Here is a 24,437-nt window from a genome sequence, read left to right on the forward strand (position 1 = left end):
AGGTGGGGCGCACCGCAGGGGTAGTTGGAATCCTCGGGCCACCGGGCACGGTCGCCAGCGCCCTAAGCCACCCCTGTGGATGTCGGGGGCGCGCCGCGAGGGGAGGGGCTCTGCGCTCCAGGTGCCCGCCTAGCATCCCGCCCCGCCCATGGCTCCGCTTCACCCTCAAGGCTCCGCCCCTCGCTGGTCGCCCTCCGTTCTAACCCCGCCCCCCGCGCCTCGTCCTTCCCCTGAAGCCCCGTCCCCTTACAGCCCAGTCCCCCGAAGCCCCGCCCCGCCCCTCGCTCTTCGTCCTTCCGAAGAAGCCCCGCCCCTCTCAGCTCCGCCCCGCCCCTTGCAGTTCCGCCCCGCCTCTCTGAGCCCCTCGTTTAGCGCTCCCGGAGGCGCGGGCGGTGGGGCCCCGCGCCTTTTGTGTCGGGCTCGGGCCGCCGCGCGCGCGCTCTCCCCCTCGGCGGCCGGGGGCGGAGGGACGCACCGCGCGCGCACTCTCCCCGGCCGGCGGAGGGACGCCCCCTCAGTCTCGGCTCGCGGCGCAGCTCGGCCGCGCGCGCCGCCCCCCTCGCCTACCCCTCCGCGGACCCCGAGCCGCCCGCGCCCGCCGGGGCCGGCGCCCCGAGTCTCGGCGGGGCGCGCGCACGCCCCCTCCCCTCCTCGGCCCGCCCTGCCCCCGGCGGCGCGCGCACACGCCGGCCCGGGCACGCGCCCGCCAAGATGGCAGGGGCCGGGGCCCAGCTGTCAGGCGCCGCCGCCGCAGCCCGTCCCCGCAGCTAGCGGCCCGGACGCCCGCCCCGAGAAGATGCGCCCCCGCTGCCCCCCGCAGCCCAGCGAGACGCGGAGCCGCCGCGCCCGGGGCCGGCTCCCCCGCTAACGCCCCGCGCCCCGCGCCGCGCCCCCCGGCCCCGCGCGCCCGCCCTGGCAGCGACAATGAGGTGAGTCGGGCGGGGCGGCGCGGCGGGGAGAGGACCCGGCGGGCGGCGGCGGGGCAGCCTCGGCAGCGGCGTGGGGGCGTCGAGGACGGCGGGCGGGGCGGGGGCGGCGGAGGGGGCGGGGGGCACCTGCGGGGCCAGGGGGGCGGGCGCTCGGCCTCCTCTCCCGGGCGGGCCCCCTGGGCGCCCCCTCCCCACCCCCGGCCGCGCTCCTGGGCGGGGCGGTCGTGTCCTTCACCCACCCCCCTCCTTCGGCCCCTTTCCCTGTCTTCTCCCGGAAAGTGCAGGACCCCAAACCACCCCTCCCTGATGTACCACCCAGCCAGGGCTGTGCTGGGTGTCAGGCCGAGAACTGGAACCCTGCCGGCGCCCACGAGCCCGGAATTCCTTCTCCCGAGGTAACCCAGCCCCGACTCGTAGGGGTCATCACTTCCTTGCCGTTTTTTTCTGTGTAATTTTTACCTTCTGAGCACAGATCGTATACCACCTCTGGTGTCCGTAGTTTCATCTTGCTTGTTTCGTGAACTTGACGTAAACGAAACAATACAATACACGTTCTTTTGTGTCTGGCTTCCTTCACTCAAGTCGTTGAGATTCACCCATTTTTTTGCTGACCTGTAGATTTCTGTTGCATGACTGTACCACAATTTATCCATTGCACTGTTGGGAGACGTTTCGATTATTTCTACCTTTTGGCTTATTACGAATACTCTTGTGTGTTTCCCGGTGCACTCATTTCTGTTGGGTATATACCTGGCAGTGGAATTTTTAGGTCAAGAAATGCGCAGCTCTTCAAATTTAATAAATACCGAGTTTCCAAAGGGTTTGACCAATCTACCGTCGTACCAGCAAGTGTATGAGAGTTCTTGAGCTCCACATCCTGGCTTGCCAGCACTGGGTATTGTCGGTCTTAAACTTTAGCCATCCTGGTGGGTCTGAAGTGGTATCCTGTTGTGGTTTTAAATTGTAGTTTCCTGCGAGCTGATGACGGTGAACATCTTTTCATGTTTATTTGGTATGCTTTTTTACGATGGGCCTGTTCAGATGTTTTGCCCAGTTTTCTTTGGGGCTTACATGTCTTTTCTCCCCTAATTTGTAATTCTTTTCCAAAGTCAAGAAGATAGTTTCTTACAACATCTTGCAGAAATCTTAGGATTTTGCTTTTCAAATTAAGATCTACAGGCCACTTGGAATTTGTTTTTGTGTAACTTTGTGTGTGTGTGTGTGTGTGTGTGTGTAACTTTCCTTGTGGAATTGATTTTCTTCTGGAAAAGGGACTAATTTCATTTTAATAGCACCGTTTATTCAGCACTGATTATCACAAAAGGCATCCTTTCCCCATAGCTCTTCAGTGGCTTCTTTGTCACCTTCCAGTCTTCCATTTGGGGCCATTCTTCACCTGAAAAATACTCTTTAGTATCCTTTAATGTAGGTCTGGGGTGACAGATTCTTACAGTGTGTGTTTGCAAATGTTATTATTTACCTGCATTAAAAAAAAAAAAAGCCAGCTTGATTGAGATACAATTCACACACCATAAAATGTGCTCATTTAAAATATACAGTTCAGGGGCACCTGGGTGGCTTAGTCAGTTAAGTATCTGATTCTTGATTTTGTCTCTTGATTTTGTATGATCGCACAGTTCGTGAGATTGACCCCAAGTCACGCTCTGCATTCGTGCCTAGCCTGCTTGGGATTCTCTTTCATGCGCACGCTCTCTCTCTCTCTCTCTCTCTCTCTCAAAATAAATAAATAAACTTAAAAAAAATAAAGTATACAGTTCAGGAGTTTTTGGTATTTTCACAGAGTTCTGCAACTATTACCACAATCTAATTTTATTTATTTTTTAATGTTTGTTTATTTTTGAGAGTGCGGGAGAGGGGCGAGGGGGGGAGGGACAGAGAGAGAGAGAGGGACAGAAGAGCCAAAGTGGGCTCTGTACCAACAGTAGTTAGCCCGATGTGGGGCTCGAACCCACGAACCAAGAGATCTTGACCTGAGCCAAAGCCAGAGGCTCAATCAGCTGAGTCACCCGTGCACCCTGACCACAATCCAATTTTAGAACATTTTCCTCCATCGCGAGGGTCTTCTCAGTACTTACAGAATTCTTGGTTTGCCATTGTTTCCTTTAGCATTTCAAATCTATTTCATTATTTCTGACTTGGATTGTTTCTGTTGTGAAGCCACATGTCAGTCCGTCATTCCTTTGAAAGTAGTCTTTTTCTCTGGATACTTTTAAAATGTTCTCTTTGTCTTTGGTTTCTCATTGCTGTCCCTGGTATGATTTTTTTTTAATTATAATAGGGGTGCTTAGGGCTTCTTGAACCTGTGGCCCAGCATCTTTCTTTAGTTTTGGAAGCCATCAGCCATTAGTACTTCAAATATTGCTTCTGCCCCATTCTGTCTCACCTTTCTTTCTGGAACTGTAGTTAATACATGTTAGATCATTCACTGGATATTCTGCCTCTTAATCTTTCTTCTGTATTTCCTTTCTGACAGTCTGTCCTTCATTCTGGATATCTCCTCACTTATCTTTTTTCTTTTGTAAATGATCTATTAAACCTATCAATTGAGGTTTTGTTTTTTTTTTTTTTTTTTTTTTTTTTACACCCAATATGGGGCCAAACTCATGACCCTGAGATCAAGAGTCACATGCTCTACTGACCTAGCCAGGTGGGTACCCCTCAGTTGAGTTTTTCATTTCAGTTCTGTATTTTTTGATTCTTTAATTTGCATTTGCTTTGCTTTTTATAGTTTACCATTATCTGCCAAAATTATCGATCTTGTCTTTTGGATATGGTGTGCATAATTATCTTAAAGCTTGTCTGATTATGGCACTATATGTGAGTCATTTCCAATGTCTGTTTTCTCTTGGTTTTCATTCATTCTGTCTTATCTCCTTATGTGCCTAGTTTTTGTTGTTTTCTTTTTTTAATTTTATGCTGGATATTGAATTTGCATAATTGTTTGTAGAAATAATTTGAGATCTAAGATGACATTTTCCTCTGCCAGAGATTAATTCACATTTGCTTTTGTCAGGCAAATGGGGCGCTTAGGATCTGGAGTCACTTCAGTGCCATATCAGGGATTGAGCTGTTTCTTTTTTATTTTTTTTATTGTTTATTATTTTTGAGAGAGAGAGAGAGAGTCAGACACACAGACACTGGGAGCAAGCAGGGAAGGGGCAGAGAGAGAGGGAGACACAGAAATGGAAGCAGGCTCCAGGCTCTGAGCTGTCAGCACAGAGCCCAATGCGGGGCTTGAACCCATGAACCATGAGATCATGACCTGAGCTGAAGTCCCACGCTCAAGGCACTGAGCCACCCACGCGCCCCCTAGCATTCCCTTTAGAATTGGCAAACACCCCTAGAGAAAAGTAGCCCTAAATACTGAGCTCACTTCCCTGAGTCTCTGATGTGTCTTCTTCCCTCAGGCCTCCAAGCGGATATTTAGCGTATTTTTTCTCTGCGTTTCTGGTTCTCTTTAGCTGGAGATTGTTCTAATTTACTTGGTCCCGGTTACTGGCAGTAAAAGCCCCTCCTGCATGCACGTTAGGGGTAGTTTGAGTCAGTATTCAGTTCTGCAGGAAATTTAAGCTATAGCAGGCTCTAGAAGCTGGAGAGAATAACAGCTATTTTCTTATAGCTGTCAACTATGTTAGATTGTCATGGTTTCTGAAATGCTCTTAGAATCAAGATAATCTTAAGAATATATTTTTATTTCCTTTGAATATATAATTAATTGAAAAAATTGTAGTTAAGTTCAGATCATTTTTATGATGCAAAGGATTTTGGAAGCAGATGCTTTCTTCTCATTTGTCCATGTTTCTTCCTTTCTCCTGTTTTGATTTCCTTGTTTATTTGGTAAAAATTACCCTTTATCTGCTCCTCTTGAATAGAACATTTAATCTTTTGATCAACAATAGCATACTAGCCTTCTCTGACCCTGTTCTTTTGGATCAACTGTAAAAAGGCACAGCTATAGGAATGGAAGTTTGTAAGTGGCTTTTCCAAAATGAGGCATTCGGTTATTCTTTTTCTTTAAGTTGTCTGTTTTTTACACAGATTTTTCAAAATGCTGCTGACACTTGGGGCGCCTAGGTGGCTCAGTCGGTTGAGTGTCTGATTTCAGCTCAGGTCAAGATCTCGTGGTCTGTGAGTTCGAGCCCTGCATCGGGCCCTGTGTGGACAGCTCAGAGCCCGGAGCCTGCTTTGGATTCCGCGTCCTCCTCTCTCTCTCTGCCCCTCCCCTGCTCATGCTCTGTCTCTCTCTCTGTCAAAAATAAACATTAAAAAAAAATTTTTTTAATGCTGCTGACAGTTTACCATGGTTCTCTGTCACTGGCTGTTTATAGTTAAGCACTGATTTACGTATGTTGACATGTACCTCAAGGATGTGGCTTTTGCAGAAGGCCTAAATGAGGTCTGTTCCTTACCTTCCTTGTCAACTCAGACAAATGATTGGGATAGTTATAAACAACCTGGTTCATCCACGAAAAACACTTTGCTTTTTGTTCAATCCTGAGTTTTTTTTCAGTGGGCATAACACATGATTTTTCTTGCTAGATAACCTCACGGGAGTGTAGAGATGTGACCTGTTCATAAAGGTCTGCAAGTTAGTCTACAAACCATCCCCTTTAAGAAGTGTCTAGGGGCACCTGGGTGGCTTAGTCGGTTAAGCGTCTGACTCTTGATTTCAGCTCAGGTTGTGATCTCACTGCCTGCAGGGTTCAAGCCCCGCTTCAGGCTCTGCGCTGATGGCATGGAGCCTCCTTGGGATTCTCTCTCTCCCTCTCTCTGCCCACCCCCTCAAAGTAAATAAAACACATTTAAAAAATCTTTTTTTTTTTTTTAAATTTTTTTTTTCTTTTAATGTTTTATTTTATTTTTGAGACAGAGAGAGACAGAGCTAAAAAATCTTTTTAAAAAAGTGTCTAAGGCATCGGGCTGGATTCTCATGAATAAACTGAACATTTGAGGCACATATTTTTCACATATTTTAGGGGAAAAGTCCTGTTAAATCAAATTCCTTGGATAATTAAGGCTGTACCTGAGTGATTTTTTTAATTTTATTTTATAGGGTATTGCCTGAATTCTCCCCTTTTCCTAACAGACCTTATGTATTTTCATATTTTAGGGGAAAAGTCCTGTTAAATCAAATTCCTTGGATAATTAAGGCTGTACCTGAGTGATTTTTTTAATTTTATTTTATAGGGTATTGCCTGAATTCTCCCCTTTTCCTAACAGACCTTATGTATTTTCATGTCTTAATTCAGAGTCAGTTTCTGAGGGCTTAATGTTGCCTGGTGTTGGATTATATGGGTAAGTGGGTGAAAAGAACCAGATGTTCCCTCCCAATAGTCCCTGTCCCTAAATGATTTCTAGACATTTACTAGATTCGTTCTGTATCCTTTTCTACTTACAACCAACCAACCAACCAACCAACCCCCCCCCAACAGACTACTGTATTTCTCTTTATGTACTTTAGTCATTTATCTGTTGAGTCATTTATCTGAATATTTTCCCTATCTGCCTTTTATTTTTATCCATATATATGTATATATATATATATGTATATATATATACACACACATATAAGATTAAGATTTTTATGTCAATGAGTCATTTTCTTCATGGCTTTTCTGTCATTTCTTATATTTAAGAAATCGTTCTTCTAGAAGTTTGATAAGTATTTAAGTTGTTTTTCTGTTTTATATGTAAAATCTAAAAAAAGTCATCCTTCAAATTGTCTGGAATATGGGGTGAAGATCAAGATTACATTTTTTTCAAAATCACTGATTATATACTTGACTCTATCAGTAGATACATGGCAGAGATATCAGGAATGTTTTCTAAGTGGATGGCGGTACTGACATCTGGATCTCAACATTGTCTTCGGGGGTGTCTGTTGCAGCCAGTAACACCTGAAGGAGGACCACCCACGGTCCCAACAGGGCCAGCCTCGTGTACGTAAGGCATGGCCGGTCTGGCATCCCGCGGGTCTGGTTTTGTACCAAGGAACCACCTCATCTGGGCCAAGGGCACTTGATCAATCTTGGAGTTATACGGAGTGCAGTGCGGTTATAGGGCACGGTGCAAGATACACAGGCACGAACAGAGTCCTTATTAATCACTGTTGGCCTGCACTAGCTCACACGTTTGGGTCCAAGTACATTTCTGAATGCAGTGCTGCAGAAGGGGGGCAGGAGAGCATTTCTCCAAGTCATTGCAAGTCATGTCAGGGAGACCAGCTATAGGTGGGGGTATTTTCTGTGTATTTTCCTAGGATCTCCTCTGTTGCTGTGTTTGCCAGTTTTTAGGCCAGTGCCACTAACTTACTGACGTTGTAGATGGTCTTGTTTTTATTTTGAGTTGTACTTTTGATGGAAGTTTTAATGTCAATAATTTGTCAAAGAATACACACCAGTTTGGAAACCTGTTTCAGAAAATATTCGTTCAAGCCAGCCAGATTCCAGTGTCCTTTGTGTGAGACATGTATGGAAATGGTTCTGATAGCTTTCACTAGTGATTTCCCAAGCTGATGACGTCACCATGAATCATAGTGGCTTTTGTTTTGTTTTCTGTTATTGTGTTTTCTTTTATTGTAAATTCAAGTTAACGTACAGTGTAATATTCGTTTCAAGTGTACAGTTGAGTGATTCAGCACTTCCACACAATGCCTGGTGCTCATCACAAGTGTGCTCCTTAATCCCCATCACCTGTTTATCCCCTCTTCCCCACACTCCTCCCCTTTGGTAACCACCAATGTGCTATCTCTAGTTAAGAGTCTGTTTCTTGGGGAGTGCCTGGGTGGCTCCATAGGTTAGGCGTCCCGATTTCGGCTGAGGTCACAATCTCGAGGTTCGTGAGTTCGAGCCCCACATGGGGCTCTGTGCTGACATGGGGCTCTGTGCTGACAGCTCGGAGCCCGGAGCCTGCTTCAGATTCTGTGTCTCCCTCTCTCTCTGCCCCTTCCCTGCTTACGCTCTGACTCTCTGTCTCCCTGTCTCTCTCAAAACTAAGTAAACACTAAAAAAAGAAAAGAATCTGTTTCTTGGTTTGCCTCTCTCTCTCTCTTTTCCCCTTTTATTTCTCAAATTCTACATCTGAGTGAAATCCTAGGGGATTTGTCCTCTGACTTATTTCACTTAGCATAACATTCTCTAGCTCCATCCATGTTGTTGCAAGTGCCAGGATTTCATTCCTTTTTATGGCTGAGTAATACTCCATTTAATATATGTACGGTATCTTTATCCATTCATCAGTCAGTGGACATTTGGGCTGCTTCCATAATTTGGCTGTTGTAGGTAGTGCTGCTATAAACATCGGGGTGCATGTATCCCTTTGAATTAGTGTTTTTGTATTCTTTGGGTAAACACCTAGTAGTGCAATTGCTAGGTTGTGGGGTAGTTCTATTTTTAACTTTTTGAGGAACCTCCATACTGTTTTCCAGAGTGGCTGCACCGGTTTGCATTCCCACCAACAGTGCACGAGAGTTCCCCTTTCTCTGCGTCCTCACCAACACTCGTTTCTCGTGTTGTTGATTTTAGCCATTCCGACAGGTGTGAGGTGATAACTCACTGTAGTTTTGATTTGTGTTTCTGTGATGATGTGTGATGTTGAGCATCTTTTCACGTGTCTGTTGGCCATCTGTACGTCTTCTTTGGAAAAGTGTCTTTTCGTGTCTACTGCCTGTTTTTTGTTAATTTTTTTTAATGTTTATTTATTTTTGAGAGAGAGGGATAGAGCTCAAGTGGGGAGGGGCAGAGAGAGAGGGAGACGCAGAATCCAAAGCAGGCTCCAGGCTCCAGCTGTCAGCACAGAGCCTGACATGGGGCTTGAACCCACGAACCATGAGATCATGACCTGAGTCAGATGTTTAACTGACTGAGCCACTCAGGTGCCCCTGCCTGTTTTTTAGTTGCATTATTTGTTTTTTGGGTGTTGAGTTTTATGAGTTATTTATATATTTTGGGTATGAACTCTTTATCAGAAATGTCATCTGCAAATCTCTTCTTCCATTCTGTAGGTTCCCTTTAATTTTGTTGATTATTTCCTTCGCTGTGCAGAAACTTTTCATTTTGATGAAGTCCCAATAGTTTATTTTTGCTTTTGTCTCCCTTGCCTCCAGTGATGATTCTAGTAAGAAGTTGTTACAGCCGAGGTCAAAGAGGTTACTGCCTGTGTTCTCCTCTATTTTGATGGTTTCCTGCCTCCCATTTAGGTCTTTAATCCATTTTGAGTTTACTTTTGTGTACAGTGTAAGAAAGTGGTCCAGGTTCATTGTTCTGCATGTTGCTGTCCAGTTTTCCCAGCATCATTTGTTGAAGAAACTGTCTTTTTCCCCGTTGGATATTCTTTCCTGCTTTGTTGAAGATTAATTGACCGTATAGTTGTGGGTTGACAATGATTTTTAATATGAGCGACATCATCCTTTTGTTAAAGTACTGTCATTTTGAATTTTGCTGGTTTGGTAGTTTTGTTTGTGTCTAGTTTCATCAACATCATAGATTTAACCTTAGATTTGTAATTGTACATAAATAAGCTGCAGGAAAATAAACCAGTTTCCCTTTAAAGGGAATCCATATACCACCCAAATTTGAACTTCGTAGTAGATTATAAGCTTGACGATGACTCTGAGTTGTTAAGTGACTGTCATAAGTGCTATAGTGACGTGCGAATGGAGAGTTCCTCCCCCTGACATCGGTGTGGGGATGGGAAGGTCCCCTGAGCAAACAATTCTAAGTAGAGGTTTTCTCTTTCCTACCCCAAAAGAAGATCCTCATAGAAACAATTTCTGGTGGAAATTTTCTCTTTCTTTTTGAAAAAATAACTTCCTGATTTAAACGGTACATATTACACGTGGAGAATTTGAAAACATAGGAAAGTAGAGAGGACAGACAGTACAAACCAGCATTGATCCTACTGTCCAGGGAAGAAAACCACATTAAACGTGGGCCGTAGTTCCTTTATGTGTTTAAGAGAACATTTTCACAAAATTGATATTGTACTATGTATTTATTTTGGATAGTTTACATTTAACATGTATGAGTTACCCCCTCGTTAAATATTCTTTGAAAATATTTTAAAAACCTGAATAATATCATATGGTATGCCATAATTTATTTATTAGTACCCAATTTGGGGACAGTTAGCTTGATTTTAGGATTTCATCATTGTAAACAACACAATGGTAAATGTCTGCACAAAATTCTTGGGGTACACCTTTGGTCATTTCCTTAAGATAAATTAGTAAAATGGCATTATTTACTGGCATCAGAGGGTATACACATTTTTAAGGCTATTGATACACATCAGAATGTTAATTTTAAAAAAGAGAAAAGAGGGGCGCCCGGGTGGCTCAGTCGGTTAAGCGGCCGACTTCGGCTCAGGTCATGATTTCGCAGTCTGTGAGTTCGAGCCCCGCGTCAGGCTCTGTGCTGACAGCTCAGAGCCTGGAGCCTGTTTCAGATTCTGTGTCTCCCTCTCTCTGTCTCTCTCTGTCTCAAAAATAAATAAACGTTAAAAAAAAATTTTTTTTTAAAAAAAGAAAAGAAAGAGATAAAGCTAATGAAAGGAAGTTTAATCCTGTCCTTAGCTTGGAGATTCCCTCCAAAAAGCCAAGGCCTAGAAAAACAATCAGAAGTAAATAGTGTGGTTCCATGGGCTGACCAGTGGGGGGAGCCCTGTTCCTGAGTCCTCTAATAGCTGCTGGGTCTAAAGGTGGACTGTCTGTCTTTGTCTTCAAGGCTGTGTGAAAGACATCTCAGTTTGGGGTTAATATCAGAATGTGAATAAACTCTCTTAAAAACTGTTGTGTTACGCCACATTTTGCCCCCTGTATTCCAAGCACCCTGGGTTTATAGAGTCAGATCTGTTTCTGCCCCAGAGCCACTCCTTAACCTGACTGAGCAAATTCCTTAACCCTCATAGGCCTCAATTTTTCTCCCATATATAATGAGAATAATTCCACTTCCTGCAGAGGGTTTTGTGAGGATGAAATGAAAATGCAGAAGTTCTTAGCCTATGGTGTTCAACAAACGTGAGTTAGCTACCTCCCCACTGCAATTTGTTATGTCTACAAGAAGAGAAACCCTGAAACCATCTGGAACAATTCTGATTTCAAATATTCTGTCCTTTGTCAATCACCGTATAACTCCTCTACCATCAGCGGTCATTTTTTGGTTCAGAAGCCACAGTTACTGTTGATGCTTCAACTTCTCTACAAGTTATAAATGATACAGAAGAGAACCGTTAAAATAAAGACAATAAGGAGGCAGGTTGTTTTGGGGAAGAAGAGGTCACCGTACCAGAAAATTCATATCAAGAAATAGTTACTACAGTTGAGCACGTTTAGCTGTGAGATTCACAGAAGCCGTGGCAGGAAGGGCAGCACGAGCCGATGCGTGCCTGTTGTGCTGGAGTAGCACCGACACGCTTTTGCAGAGCTCTAAAGACGTTTTCTGGGGATCTTAGAGACAGTGGACAGCTTACCTTACGAGTGTGCTTTTGGAAGCCTCTTCCACACCTCCTCCAGTCCTTTCTCCCTCGTGATAGCTTGACCTGGGGCCCTTCTGTCAAAGCTTCTGGAACCTGGAAACAGTCTCTGGCTTCTGCCCTCCACTGGGCTCTCTTTGTGCAGCTGTGTCTGTTGCTCTGCTCTTTTTTCCTCTGTTCTCTCTCAAAGGATGCTAAATCAGAAAAGATCTGACAGACTAACTCACCAGTGGACCAAAGTCTACTTCCTTTTCCCTTTCACCTTGCTAACTTCCAAGCCTTCAAATCCTAGTTTATTTGTTTAAAGTTTATTTATTTTGAGAGAGAGAGAGAGAGGGCACACTTGTGTGTGGGAGGGGCAGAGAGAGGGAGAGACACAATTCCAAGCAGGCTCCATGCTGTCAGCACAGAGCCTGATGTGGGGCTTGAACTCATGAATTGTGAGATCATGACCTGAGCCGTGATCAAGAGTCAGATGCTTTACTGACTGAGCCATCCAGGTGCCCCCAAATCTTAGTTTAACCACCACTTCCTCCAGGAGTGAATTCTTGACCCCTCCCCTGGCCGAGGGCCCTTTCTTGCTATTTGCCTCTATGGCATCCCATATTTCCTTTTCCGTAACGCTTTCTATTTTTAATTACTTACATTTTTTTCTCTTATGTTTCATAAAGGATTATGCTTATTTTGATCTCGGTTGGATCCCTGGAGCCTAGCACTGTGCCTGGCACTTGGTAAATGCTTGATAAATATTGATGTGGCCGTCAAGACCTTAAACGGATAGGAAAATCATGACATTCATTCCAGCTTGCCCTGAGTCCTTCCAAGAACAACATTCCAGGCAGCCACCCCCAAACCGTAGAAGCTGGCATCCAAATGAGAGCTGTTTTGTTATGTGAATAATGAATTAATGCATTGCTGGGGTGACAGTGCGTTAGTCTGTTGTTTCCATACTGCTGCAGTGGGACGTATTTATCTGTTGATGTGTGGAAGGATTTTTTGTCCCGTTATTTCTTTGTAAGGACATTATGGACTGTAACTCTTAGTGTTCTGGATGTTTCTCAATCTTTGCTGTGCCTGGGAATCGCTTGTGTGTGTTCTTCCAAAATGCAGATCCCATTGCCAGAGATGGAGGGATGCTTTCTCAAAATCTTTTTTTTTCTTTCTATTAATGGACTTTATATTTTAGAACAAGTTCAGATTTACAGAAAAATTGAGCAGATAATACAGAGAGTTCCCATATGCCCTACACACATATATACAATTTCTCTCTCTGTTATTAACATCTTACATTTTGGGGACATTTGTTATACTTAATGAGCGAATATTGATATTCTTATTAGCCAAAGTCCACTCGTCAAGTTTCCTTGTTTTTACCTTGTGTCCTTTTTCCGTTCCAGGGTCCCATCCAGGACGCCACATTACATTTTGTTGTTGTACCTGCTTTAACTCCTCTTGGTTGTGACAGTTTTCCAGACTTTCCTTATTTTTGATGACCTTGACTATTTTGAGGAATATTGGTTAGGATTGTAGGATGGCCCCTCTGATGGAATTTGTCTCGTGTTTTTCTCGCGATTAGAGTGAGGTTGTCAGCTCTGGGGAGGAAGGTGACAGAGATACGGTGCCCTTTTCATCACTTCATATAGAGGGCACCTACTAGCAACATGATTTATGACTGTTGATGTTGACCTTGGCCACCTGGCTGATGTAGCGTTTGTCCGGTAGCATCCTTGTAAAGTTCCTCTCGGTCCCTTTTTTAAGAAAGTTACTATTCACGGCCTGCAATTAAGGAGTAGAGAGTTCCGCTGCTTCTCCTGATGTGTGCTTTTTAAATATTAATAATTAAGTATTTTTATACACATTAGAAAAACAGTGCATCCCATCTGTGGTATCCTAACTGGGTTCCCCAGAAGGCTGCGTCTGAGGCAAAGGCCGTGTGAGAGGAGCTTTGGAGGGAGTGTCCCTTCTGGGGGCCGGAAGAAGGACAGGGCAGTGCAGTGGAAGGAGGAAGAGCCAGGACGGGCATTCGGTCCTGATGAGGCCATTGCTCTAGGCGGCCCAGGACTCATACTTGTGGGGAGAAAGGGAGCAGCGCATACCCAGCAGCTGCCGTCCTCCTTTGACAGAGGATTGCCCCGGGGGCCTTCGTCACCCTGCACCTGGAGGTGTTCCCCTGGAGGGCCCCTGTGGCAGCCGCTGGAGCAGGGACCCGGAGGCAGGTGGGCGGTGGCGGGAATCAGAAACAGGTGAAGCAGCAGTGGAAGCGGTCCGGAAGACGTGCTCCCTGCACGGGGTTTTGTGAATATTAGCACTACATAGGAGGTAAATCAATTTCACTGTTTTAATCTCCTCGTTCGTTGCTTCTTGATTTTCAGTCATTGCTGGAAAGCTTCCTATACTTCCAGGTTGACTTTGCCTGTGTTTTTCTAGTACTTGTGTAATTTCTCTTCTTTTTGTTGTGCCCAGATGTTTTAACCTCCGACCCATTTGCGATGCCATATACGGTTTGAGGGATGGATCCAATTTTATCCGTTTCTGTCTGGTTTTTCAGTTATCCCAGTGCCACTTATTAAAAGTTCTGTTTTCTCCCACTGTGTTGAGATGCCTCCAATTGTTTTTGAGATGCCGTCTTTTGTCGTATTTAACTAATCTGACCGATTTCTCAATTTTCTGTTACATTTCATTGGTCTATATTTATTCATGTGCCAATGTTTTTCATTGAGGAGACTTTATTTTATTTACTTATTTTTGAGAGACAGAGAGAGAGCACAAGTGGGGGAGGGACAGAGAGACTGACTCACAGAATCTGAAGCAGGCTCCAGGCTCTGGGCTGTCAGCACAGAGCCCAACATGGGGCTCGAACTCACAAGCTGTGAGATCATGACCTGAGCCGAAGTCGGATGCTTAACCGACTGAGCCACCCAGGAGTCCCTAGTTAAAGAGGCTTTATAATAGGTGTTAATATTTAGTAGGGCTAGTACTCTCATGTTGTTCTAGGGAGTTGATTTTAAGGTTTTTGTTTTTTTTTTTCTTGAGAGAGAGCGCCCACCCAAGCAAGCGGGGGAGGGGCAGAGAGAGAGAATCCCAAGCAGGCTCCACGCTGTGAGCATGGAGCCCAGTGTGGGGCTTGAACCCACGAAACATGAGATCATGACCTGAGCTGAAACCAAGGGTCAGACCCTTAACTCAGGTGCCCCTCATGCGTTGGCTTTAAAGAAAAAGATTATGTAGTAGCACTCATATTAAATAGACATAACAAAAATCACGAGTGACCAGAGTTTGGGAAATAGTACTTTAACCCCAAGGAACAAATCTGGAATGGCATGGTTCAGGCATCTGTGTGCCCCTTGGGGAGACTTCTCATTTATCACATGATGCATGTGGCTTTTGAATATGAATCCAAGAGATAATGAGTGAGGCTAGAGGTCCCTTACAGGCAATATGACTTTTCCGAGTAGGATTGTTAGCATGTTAAGGTAACCCCTACCCTTAGTCATCCGCCCCCCAAATTACTGATGAAACCACGAGCTGTTTTGGAGGATTTTGACCTGTTAAAAATACTCATTTGTAAAACTATAGAAAGAGATCCTCTGAGTCTCAGGGTTTTTAGCTCTCACTGGGTATCAGAAATACTTGAAAAGACCCTCTTCCCTACCTCTCCTCCTGTGCTGGGGCCCTACCTCAGAGATTCTGTCAATCTGGAGTAAGGTGGTTGTGTTGTTTTAACGGTAAAACAATAAATTAGATTTTTATTATTATTAAATGTGCACCCAGAGTTGAGCACTAGTGATCTAGTCCCGAGGTCAGGAGCAAGGCTGGGTTTTTTTTGGCATTGCAGCGGACCTAGCAGTGGACCAAACCATAGTAAGTAAATGATATGTGAGTCCCTCCTTTCTCAGATGAGAAAACGGACCCCAGAGGTCACTTGCCTGGGGCTCACAAGGGCATGAGGCGCAGGTGTGGTGTTTTGGGGTTTTTTTCCACTCTCCTCTGTCCACATCGTCCCCTTTACTTATGGGCAGAAGTGGGCAAGAGCACTTGCCGTCTTGACTCCTGTGTTGTCCAGTGTCGTCATCTCGACCCTAGCTCCCCCTACTCGGTACGGCAGAAAGTACAGCGCAGGGGTGAGCCTGAGACTGTGGTAGGATCACTGGGCTGTGTCAGCCAGTGTTCAGGGCCAGCCCGCCTGGGGGAGGGGGGAGGGTGGGAGAGGACGAGGGGAGAAGGGGCAAGGACGCAGCGAAGTGCTGGCAAAGTGCGTTCCTCGTGCACCTGCTCTGTGCCAGGCTCTGAGCCTTCGAGGTCACAGCTATCTCCATTTTGGGCAGGAGCTTCACACCTTCGACCCCAGCCCTTTGTAGTCAGATTTTCGATTACAGTGCATGATGACATTGCTTCTGATTAATGCTTTATTTTAATCAGGATGTCTGGTTTTTTGTTAGTCAACAGTAATTCCAAATCTGTTTTCCCACAGCCCAGATTGCTTCCTTCAGTCTTGATTTGGGGTAGTCCCCTGGGAAAGACTCAAATTGCAAAACTGGTTCAGTTTTAAACAGAGGTTGTGTTAAATTTGTTGGATTTGGGGGTTCTTCCGGCAGTGGTTTTTCAGGTTGTTTGGGCTAACCCAACTGAGAACAGGAGAAGGTGAAAAGTTAAGGAAGAAACCCCATTGAACACGTGGGAGGGCGACCAGGCAGAAGGATTTGCAGAGGCGGGATTCAGGATGGGATAGACGGGCAAGCCTGACATTTGGCACCATCTGTCCCCTTGACACATTGCCGAGACCGCTGAAATGGTCACCTGCGACGATGATTGGAGCGTTAGGCAGATTCACGGGGCTCGGGAGGTGCAGATTGGTGTCGGAGCCGGCCAAGGGTGCGGAACCCTAGTAAACGTGCCAGGGTTTCCTCCGGGCTCTGCTTAGGGACAAGGATGAACCAGAGAGACACCGGCCTCTCAGAAACGGGAGGGTATCGCAGTACCTGATGATCTTCAGATGACCTGGGGTTGTTCGTACCCCCGACCTACCTGCCTGTTAGAAGCAAGAGTAAGTCCTCTCTGGAGGAGTCTTGGGTTATCGGCAAGATTTCATGTCAGAAACGATTGGGTCTTTGAGAAGAGAAAACATAGCCCCAAAGCAAGAGAAAACAGACAGTTGGAATAGACACATCATCCGACTTGGATTTTAAAAGACCCAAGAGTAGTACGTTTAAGGAAATAAGGTGGGTTGTACCTTTCCCTGTTCATCACGGCCACCCGACCCCAGCTCGGAGGCTGACTCGACTCCACACGAGGGCGTTTCTGATTTGACTGTGATGAGCAGGTGTGTCTGCTTCTTGCCCTCACATGTGTTTGCGTGGTTGTAAACATCTGCTTAATCCCATCCTGGGTAGCTTTGAGGTTGGGACAAGAGAGGAATTGGAATGGTGACCTGTGAGTTAGAAGAGCCCCTGAAGGTCACTTTGGATCTTACTGTGCTGTTATCATTGAGAGACGTGGACATTGTGATGGAGTTAGGCAGGGTAAACACTCGTGAATGTAATTTTACACAATAAAGGTGGTGTTAAATATTTAACATAAATATAATCTCAGTGAATGTGCATTCTTTAAAAATACCTGTTTTTAAGTGTTTATTTTTGAGAGAGAGAAAGAGTGCACAGTCAGGGGAGGAGTGAAGAGAGAGGGTGAGACACAGAATCCGAAGCAGGCTTCAGGCTCTGAGCTGTCAGCACAGAGCCCCAATGTGGGGCTTGAACTCACAGACCATGAGATCATGACCTGAGCCAAAGTCGGATGCTTAACTGACTGAGTCACTCAGATACCCCAAAAAATATTTTTAAAAAGATGTTTATTTGTTTATTTTTTTTGAGAGGAGGAGAAAGAGAGAGAGCACACACACACAAACACGGTAGGGGCAGAGAGAGAGGGAGACAGAGAATCCTGAAGCAGGCTCCAGGCTCCGAGCTGTCAGCACAGAGCCCAACACGGGGCTCAAACCCATGAACCATGAGGTCATGACCTGAGCTGAAGTCAGATGCTTAACTGACTGAGCCACCCAGGCGCCCCAAAAAATACTTTTAAACTTTAAATTTACTCTAGTTAATGTGAATCTTTATTTATTTACTTATTTATTTACTGAGAGAGAGGGGGGGGGAGGGAGGGAGAGCATGCACACCCAGACGAGGGGCAGAGAGAGGAGGAGAGAGAGAATCTCAAGCAGGCTCTGCACTGTCAGCACAGAGCCCGACATAGGGCTCGATCTCAGAACCGTGAGGTCACGACCTGAGCCAAAATCAAGAGTTGGACACTTAACTGACTCAGTCACCCAGGCATCCCGTAAATATGAATTTTTTTAAACTGTGGACTTCTTTGTAGTATAACTACATGACTACTCCTTATTTATCTGTTTTTATGTATCACATCTGCTTAAATTTTTACTCGAAAGATATATATTGAGTACCTACCACATGCAAGGCAGTGGGCCAGGGCCAAGACTACAGACATCAGCAAGAGCTGGCCCTTAGAGAGATGTAGCCAAGAAGGGGGGTTGCGCCTGAGATGGAAGTGCCAGAGAAGATGTGTGAGTTCTTATTTTTATTTATTTTTGTTTTGCATTTGCAGCGGGCTAGTCGAGGGGGTGTTCCGTTCCGGTTCTTCCCTCTTGCACCTCTCTGAACGGATTCATTTTCTTCCCGTTAGCTCTTCAGTTGCTTGAAGACCGTGGTCTTCAGAAAGTCCTGCCTTTTTTTAAATGTTTGTTTATTTTTGAGAGCGAGAGAGTGCACAGGGGAAGGGCAGAGAGAGGGGACACAGAGGATCCTACGTGGTCTCCGCGCTGACAGCACAGAGCCTGACGCGGGGCTTGAGCTCACGAACCGCGAGATCACGACCTGAGCTGAAGTCGGACGCTCAACCGACTGGGCCACCCAGGCGCCCCAGGTCTTGTCTTATCTCAATTAAATGTCCTCCGTTCTTCCAGTTTTTCATGATGTGTCTCTAACTAGCAGTATCCCTTTTGAGGTCCTTCTTCCACTGAGCCCTGACGCGCTGGATCCCTCTTAGCAATGTAAACATGTAAATCCTCTCGCTGGTGTGATCACAGGCCCTGGCGCACAGACGAAGCCCTTTACACAGAATGGGAGCGCAGCGCACCTTGGAGACTGCGTGCCTGTAGACAGATCAGACGTGCCGCTGGCACCACCCGCTTGTGCCAGCTGAGATTTCTGAGCAGCGTTAAGGTACCGTTGATAAACACTTCTTTGCTGGGAAGGAGGAGAACGCTTGCCTCAGTATGTGTCACTACACGAAATAGAACCGTAAGCGACGTGCTGAATCAGAGACAGAGTCTCAGATAGAAGGGCAGCACTGGAAAGACGAACCGGCCGGTCCCTCGCAGGAGCAAAGAGCCACGTGCCTCAGAGTGTCCGAGGCCGCGGTGCTGAGACGCAAGACGGTGCGGCACGGATTCCTGGAGCGGACTGTGCTCAGCCCTGGGCTGGGGGTGGAACACCTGGCTTTCTGCACGCGCGGCTCGGTACCAAGGACACGGAGCACAGGTCCCTCGGGTTCGGCTCGTCTAAAACTGGACTCGCTGTCGCTAAATTTATGAGCAGCTGGGTTTTGGGAAAAAATGGCAAAATCCAATGGGGGGGAAATAGCCTTTTCAACAAATGGGGGGACAAACGAACCTCCACAAACAGCAGAATGAAGTTGAGCCTCCACCACACTCCATGCACAAAGTTAACTCAGATTATGAACTTCAGGATAAGAACTAAAACTTTAAAACTCTTACAGGAGAAAATGGGAGTGAATCTTCATGGCTTGGGGTTAGAAGGGGTTTCTTTCTTTTTTTAAAATTAAAAACAATTTTTAATGTTTATTTTTGAGAGAGAGAGAGAGACAGAAACAGCATGAGTGGAGGAGGGGCAGAGAGAGAGGGGGACACAGAATCCCAAGCAGGTTCCAGGCTCTGAGCCATCAGCACAGAGCCTGACACGGGGCTTGAGCCCACGAACCGTGAGATCATGACCCGAGCCCAAGTCAGACCTTTAACTGACTGAGCCACCCAGGCGCCCCTAGGCAGTGGTTTCTCAGACATGACACCAGAACACCCACCATGAAAGAAAAAAAGAAATGACACCAAAACACAAATGACAAATCACATTTCATCAAAATTAAAAGCTTGTGTGCTGCGTGCAGACTACACTACAAGAAAGTGACAGAACTGTTCCCAGCAAGGGAGGGAATATTTGCAGATCCTGTATCTGATAAGGGACTTCTATCTAAAATATGTAAATAACTCTTATGACTTAATAATAAAAAAGACAACCTAATTTATTTATTTATAATTTATTTATGCTTATTTATTTTGAGAGAGAGTAGAAGCAGGCGAGGGCCAGAGAGAGAGAGAGAGGGAGAGAGAGAATCCCAAGCAGGCTCCACACTGTCCGCGCAGAGCCTTATGTGGGGCTCGAACTTGCGAACAGCGAGATCATGACCTGAGCTGAGATTGAGAGTCGGACACTTGACCGACTGAGCCACCTAGACGCCCCACAAACAACCCAATTTAAAAATGGGCAGGAGATTTAAATGGATGCTTCTCCAAGGAAGATACACAAATGGCCAATAGGCACATGAAAAGGTGTTCAGCATCCTTAGACGTGAGGAAATGCAGAGTAGAGCCCCAGTGAGACATCGCTTCACCACCACTGGGTGGGCTAGCATAAAAGCATGGGAACAAAGGTTGGTGAGGACCCACATGACTGCGTGCATGGAGTGAGAGGCTATGTGGATACATCTGCAGGAGCCCTTGTCCATTGCTGGGGACAACGTAAAAGGGTGCAGCAGCTTTGGGAAACAGTTTGGCGGGTCCTCAAATATTAAACCCCTGAGTTACCACATGTCTCAGCATTTCCACTCCTAGGCATATACCCAAAAGAAAATAAAATCTAGGTTTACTCAAAACTTCTACGTGAATGTTCATCACAGTACTGTTCACAACAGCGGCTCCAGCCCGGCTGTCTGTGTGCTGTGACCGCACAGACAAGACGCGGTGTAGCCACATGCTGGAATATTACTCGGCAGCAAAAAGGAGCGAGGTACTGATACAGACATAACATGGGTGAACCTTGAAAACATGATGCCGAGTAAATGAAACCAGTCAGTAAGCCAGTCACTTGACCAAATGGGCCACACAGGCACCCCCATTTTTTTTATTTTTAAGTAATCTCTGTACCCTTAATCTTGGGCTTGAACTCACACCCCCAAGATTAAGAGTCGCACACTCTACTGACTGAGCCAGCCAGTGGCCCCAGTACATCCCAAATTTTGATTGCAGTGATGGTCACACCACTTTGTAAATAACTAAAAAAAAAAATCATTGAATTGTATCTTTTTTTTTTAATTTATTTTTTTAACCTTTATTTATTTTTGAGACAGAGAGAAACAGAGCATGAACGGGGGAGGGGCAGAGAGAGAGGGAGACACAGAATCGGAAGCAGGCTCCAGGCTCTGAGCCATCAGCCCAGAGCCCGACGCGGGGCTCGAACTAACCGACCGTGGGATCATGACCTGAGCTGAAGTCGGACGTTAACCGACTGAGCCACCCAGGCGTCCCTGAATTGTATCTTTAAGTGGGTTAATGTCATGGAATAAAAACCTGATTCTCAGTAAATCTGTTTTTTTTTTAACTTGTTTTATTTTTTATTTTTTTAAATTTACATCCAAATTAGCTAGCATATAGTACAACAAGGATTTCAGGAGTAGATTCCTTAGTGCCCCTTACCCATTTAGCCCATCCCCCCTCCCACAACCCCTCCAGTAACCCTCAGTTTGTTCTCCATATTTATGAGTCTCTTCTGTTTTGTCCCCTTCCCTGTTTTTATATTATTTTTATTTCCCTTCCCTTATGTTCATCTGTTTTGTCTCTTAAAGTTCTCATATGAGTGAAGTCATGATTTTTGTCTTTCTCTGACTAATTTCACATAGCATAATACCCTCCAGTTCCATCCATGTAGTTGCAAATGGCAAGATTTCATTCTTTTTGATTGCTGAGTAATACTCCGTTGTGTATATATATATATATATATATATATATATATATACACCACATCTTCTTTATCCATTCATCCATTGATGGACATTTGGACTCTTCCCATACTTTGGCTATTGTCGATAGGGCTGCTATTAACATGGGGGTGTGTGTGTCCCTCGAAACAGCACACCTGTATCCCTTGGATAAATGCCTAGGAGTGCAGTTGCTGGGTGGTAGGGTAGTTCTATTTTTAGTTTTTTGAGGAACCTCCATACTGTTTTCCAGAGTGGCTGCACCAGCTTGCATTCCCATCAGTAAATCCGGTTTTTTAAACTGAACTCACTGCTTTCCTTCCCATTCTCCATGAGATACACACTGGTGACCCACGGTAGAAACCTGGTGGGTCGATGGAGTCATTCACTTCCCTCCCGCTGCATCCAGGCGGCCATGTCATCGTTTTTTCCTGCTAAGGAAAATCTCTCTTGTCTGTCCCCTTCTCCAGAGCCGTGATACTGAATCAAGTCAGATCTTCATCCTGTTCAAATGCTGTATAATTACATTCCACGTTTGTTCTTTACCTCTGAAATAGCCTCTCTGGACTTGGTTAAATTGCTAATAACTAAATCTGAGTTAATATTCTCTTCCCAAGTTTCATTAGCTTATTGTGATGTCTTTCTGGATGAAGTCATGACTCCTTAGCAGAGTATGTAGTCTCGTGTGAACTGGACTCTCTCTGCCTCTTCAGGTTAATTTCCTCCGTTCTCCTTATAAGGAATCTGCCCTCACATGTTCTTTGCTTAGGGTAACCCTCTCGATCGTAACGATAGCCCTCTTGATGGTAACGCCATGTTACAAGCGATCAGTAGCCACGTGGGGCTGGTGGCTGCCATGTTGGACAGCACAGAGTGTAGAACTTCCACGTTGTATCGTAAGCCCTTGGTGAATATTTTCCGAAGGAATGAATGCATCATAGCTGTTATATCTACAACAGGCATTCGCCTGACTTGTGCCTTCATACTTTCAGTGGTAAAGTGCTCCCTGGGTCATGAGGCAGCACGTTGGATTCCTGGATCATCCCTAGGTACTTCATCCTCCTCCTTGTTATACTTGGCTGGTATTTGCTTCTCTAAAGTTTCTACTGATGGGTTCAAGTTTCGTATCATCCAAAACGGCATCCACATATTAGACCATGGCAGTCGTTTCCTCAAAGTGTGTTCTGCCCTGAGTAAGCACTTTGCCCGCTTAAGCCTTGTGTAACATAGTCAGTGGTCTGCAGTGTGTGGGTGCTCCTTACAGACTGTGGGCTCCAAATATGGTGTGACCGGTGCAGAATTGAGGGCTGTCAGCTCTCTTTCTGATACGTACATTTCAACTTGCGCAGCCCTAATTGTTATGTTGCCGCATCTGCCACAAAGTTCAGCAGTTAGCACAGTAGCTGGCTGAAAAAATTAAACCATCAGTTAATGTAGGTCGAGGTAAGACTTCTTAAGCTTTTTTGGAGGGCAGTGTTTTCTGTCAGTGTATAATCAAATAAATTTTAATCATTCCTATCTGAAATTGCTTCTTAACTGCCATAAAGGTACCTCTTTTTTTGAATCATAAAAATATTTGATCCTTGTGGAAAATTTGAATATTTTGGTAAGCGAGAATGAGAGGGCAAGGGTCATCTGGCTGGCTCAGTCGGTAGAGTGCGCGACTCTTGATCTCAAGTTTGTGAGTTCAGGCACCATGTTGGGTGTAGAGATTACTTAAAAATAAAAATCTTTAAAAAAAAAAAAAAAAGGACAAGTACTCATTATCACATCATCCAGAGATAGTGTTAACTTTCTGCTGTGTGTCCTTCCTCAAATAGCACAGAGCCTGATGCAGGGCTCAAACCCACACACTGAGCCAAGGTCAAGAGTTGGAGGCTTAACTGACTGAGCCACCCAGGTGCCCCATAAAGCCACACAGTTTTTTAAAAAATGTATATATTGCAGATTTGTGGCATACGTATAGCTTTGTAACCTTTACTTACCAATATACCGTGTTTAACGGCGTATTTGTGTCATTTTTTTAGAGCTTTGTTTCAACACTTTATTATGAAAATTTTCAGACTCGGAAAAATTGAATTATCTAATAAACATTTGTATACCCACCACCATTTCACTTTATTTGCTTTGTCACTATTCGATCCATGTACTTACCCTTCTCTTTCCATCAATCATCTTTTTTTTCTGATAAAAGTTTAACTTTTTAACAACTCTATAGTACTTCATTGACTGGGGGCATCTAGATTATTTAACTACATAGTCAACCCGTTGTTGGGTATTTAGGTTGCTTTCCATTTATATTGTGGTGGTTTTCTCATTGTTGAATTTTGAGGTTTTGTTTTATATTCTGGGTATAAGTCATTTATGAGATATATGGCCTGCAGTGTTTCCTCCCAGTCTGTAGCTTTTACCCTTTCATTTTCTTAGTGGTGTCTTAAAATACATACATTTTTAATTTTGATGAAGTCCAGTTTACCAATATTTTCTTTTACGGATCATTCTCTGCCTACCCCAAAATCAGGGAGAGTTTTTCCTACGTTTCCTTCTAGAAGGCTTATAGTTTTAATTCTCACATTTAGCCTATGATCCGTTTTAAGTTCATTCTTGTGCATGGTGTGAGATAAGGGCCTAAGTTCACTTTTTTGCATATGGATTTCCAATTATTTCAGTGCCATATGTTGAAAAACCCAGGCTTTTCCCCATGAGTTGTCTTAGCACCTGTACTGAAAATAAATCATTTGACCCTGCGCTCATTCATTTTTAACGTGATACAGAATAGAAAAAAATCTCGTTTCTGTTTTACTCTGTTTTGCTTCCGTTCCTGATGGCTTCACTTACACCAAACATTTGGGAAACCATGTCCTTTCTGTGGTGGATCTCATCTCGATTGTGTTGATGGATGACAGAGGCATGGGAGCTGTAAAGAACTGGGAAAATACGGTCGAGGGCACGCCG

General features: G+C 45.1%; 1 protein-coding gene across 3 annotated transcripts in view; it reads left to right on the top strand.

The window, feature by feature from the left end:
- The first annotated feature begins 404 nt into the window (after positions 1 to 404).
- EVL (Enah/Vasp-like) overlaps positions 405 to 24,437 on the top strand; it is a 151,895-nt gene continuing 127,862 nt past the window's right edge. For 2 of the 3 annotated variants that reach the window (XM_058740726.1, XM_058740727.1), the window contains exon 1: positions 1,221 to 1,324. In XM_058740726.1, coding sequence (XP_058596709.1) covers positions 1,236 to 1,324 — 89 coding nt within the window. In that variant the 5' untranslated portion in view covers positions 1,221 to 1,235. Of the gene's footprint in view, positions 930 to 1,220; positions 1,325 to 24,437 lie in introns of those variants that run through there. The other variant, XM_058740730.1, reaches the window with a different exon arrangement.

Source organism: Neofelis nebulosa, chromosome 7, assembly GCF_028018385.1.
Source record: "Neofelis nebulosa isolate mNeoNeb1 chromosome 7, mNeoNeb1.pri, whole genome shotgun sequence".
NCBI lineage: Eukaryota > Metazoa > Chordata > Mammalia > Carnivora > Felidae > Neofelis > Neofelis nebulosa.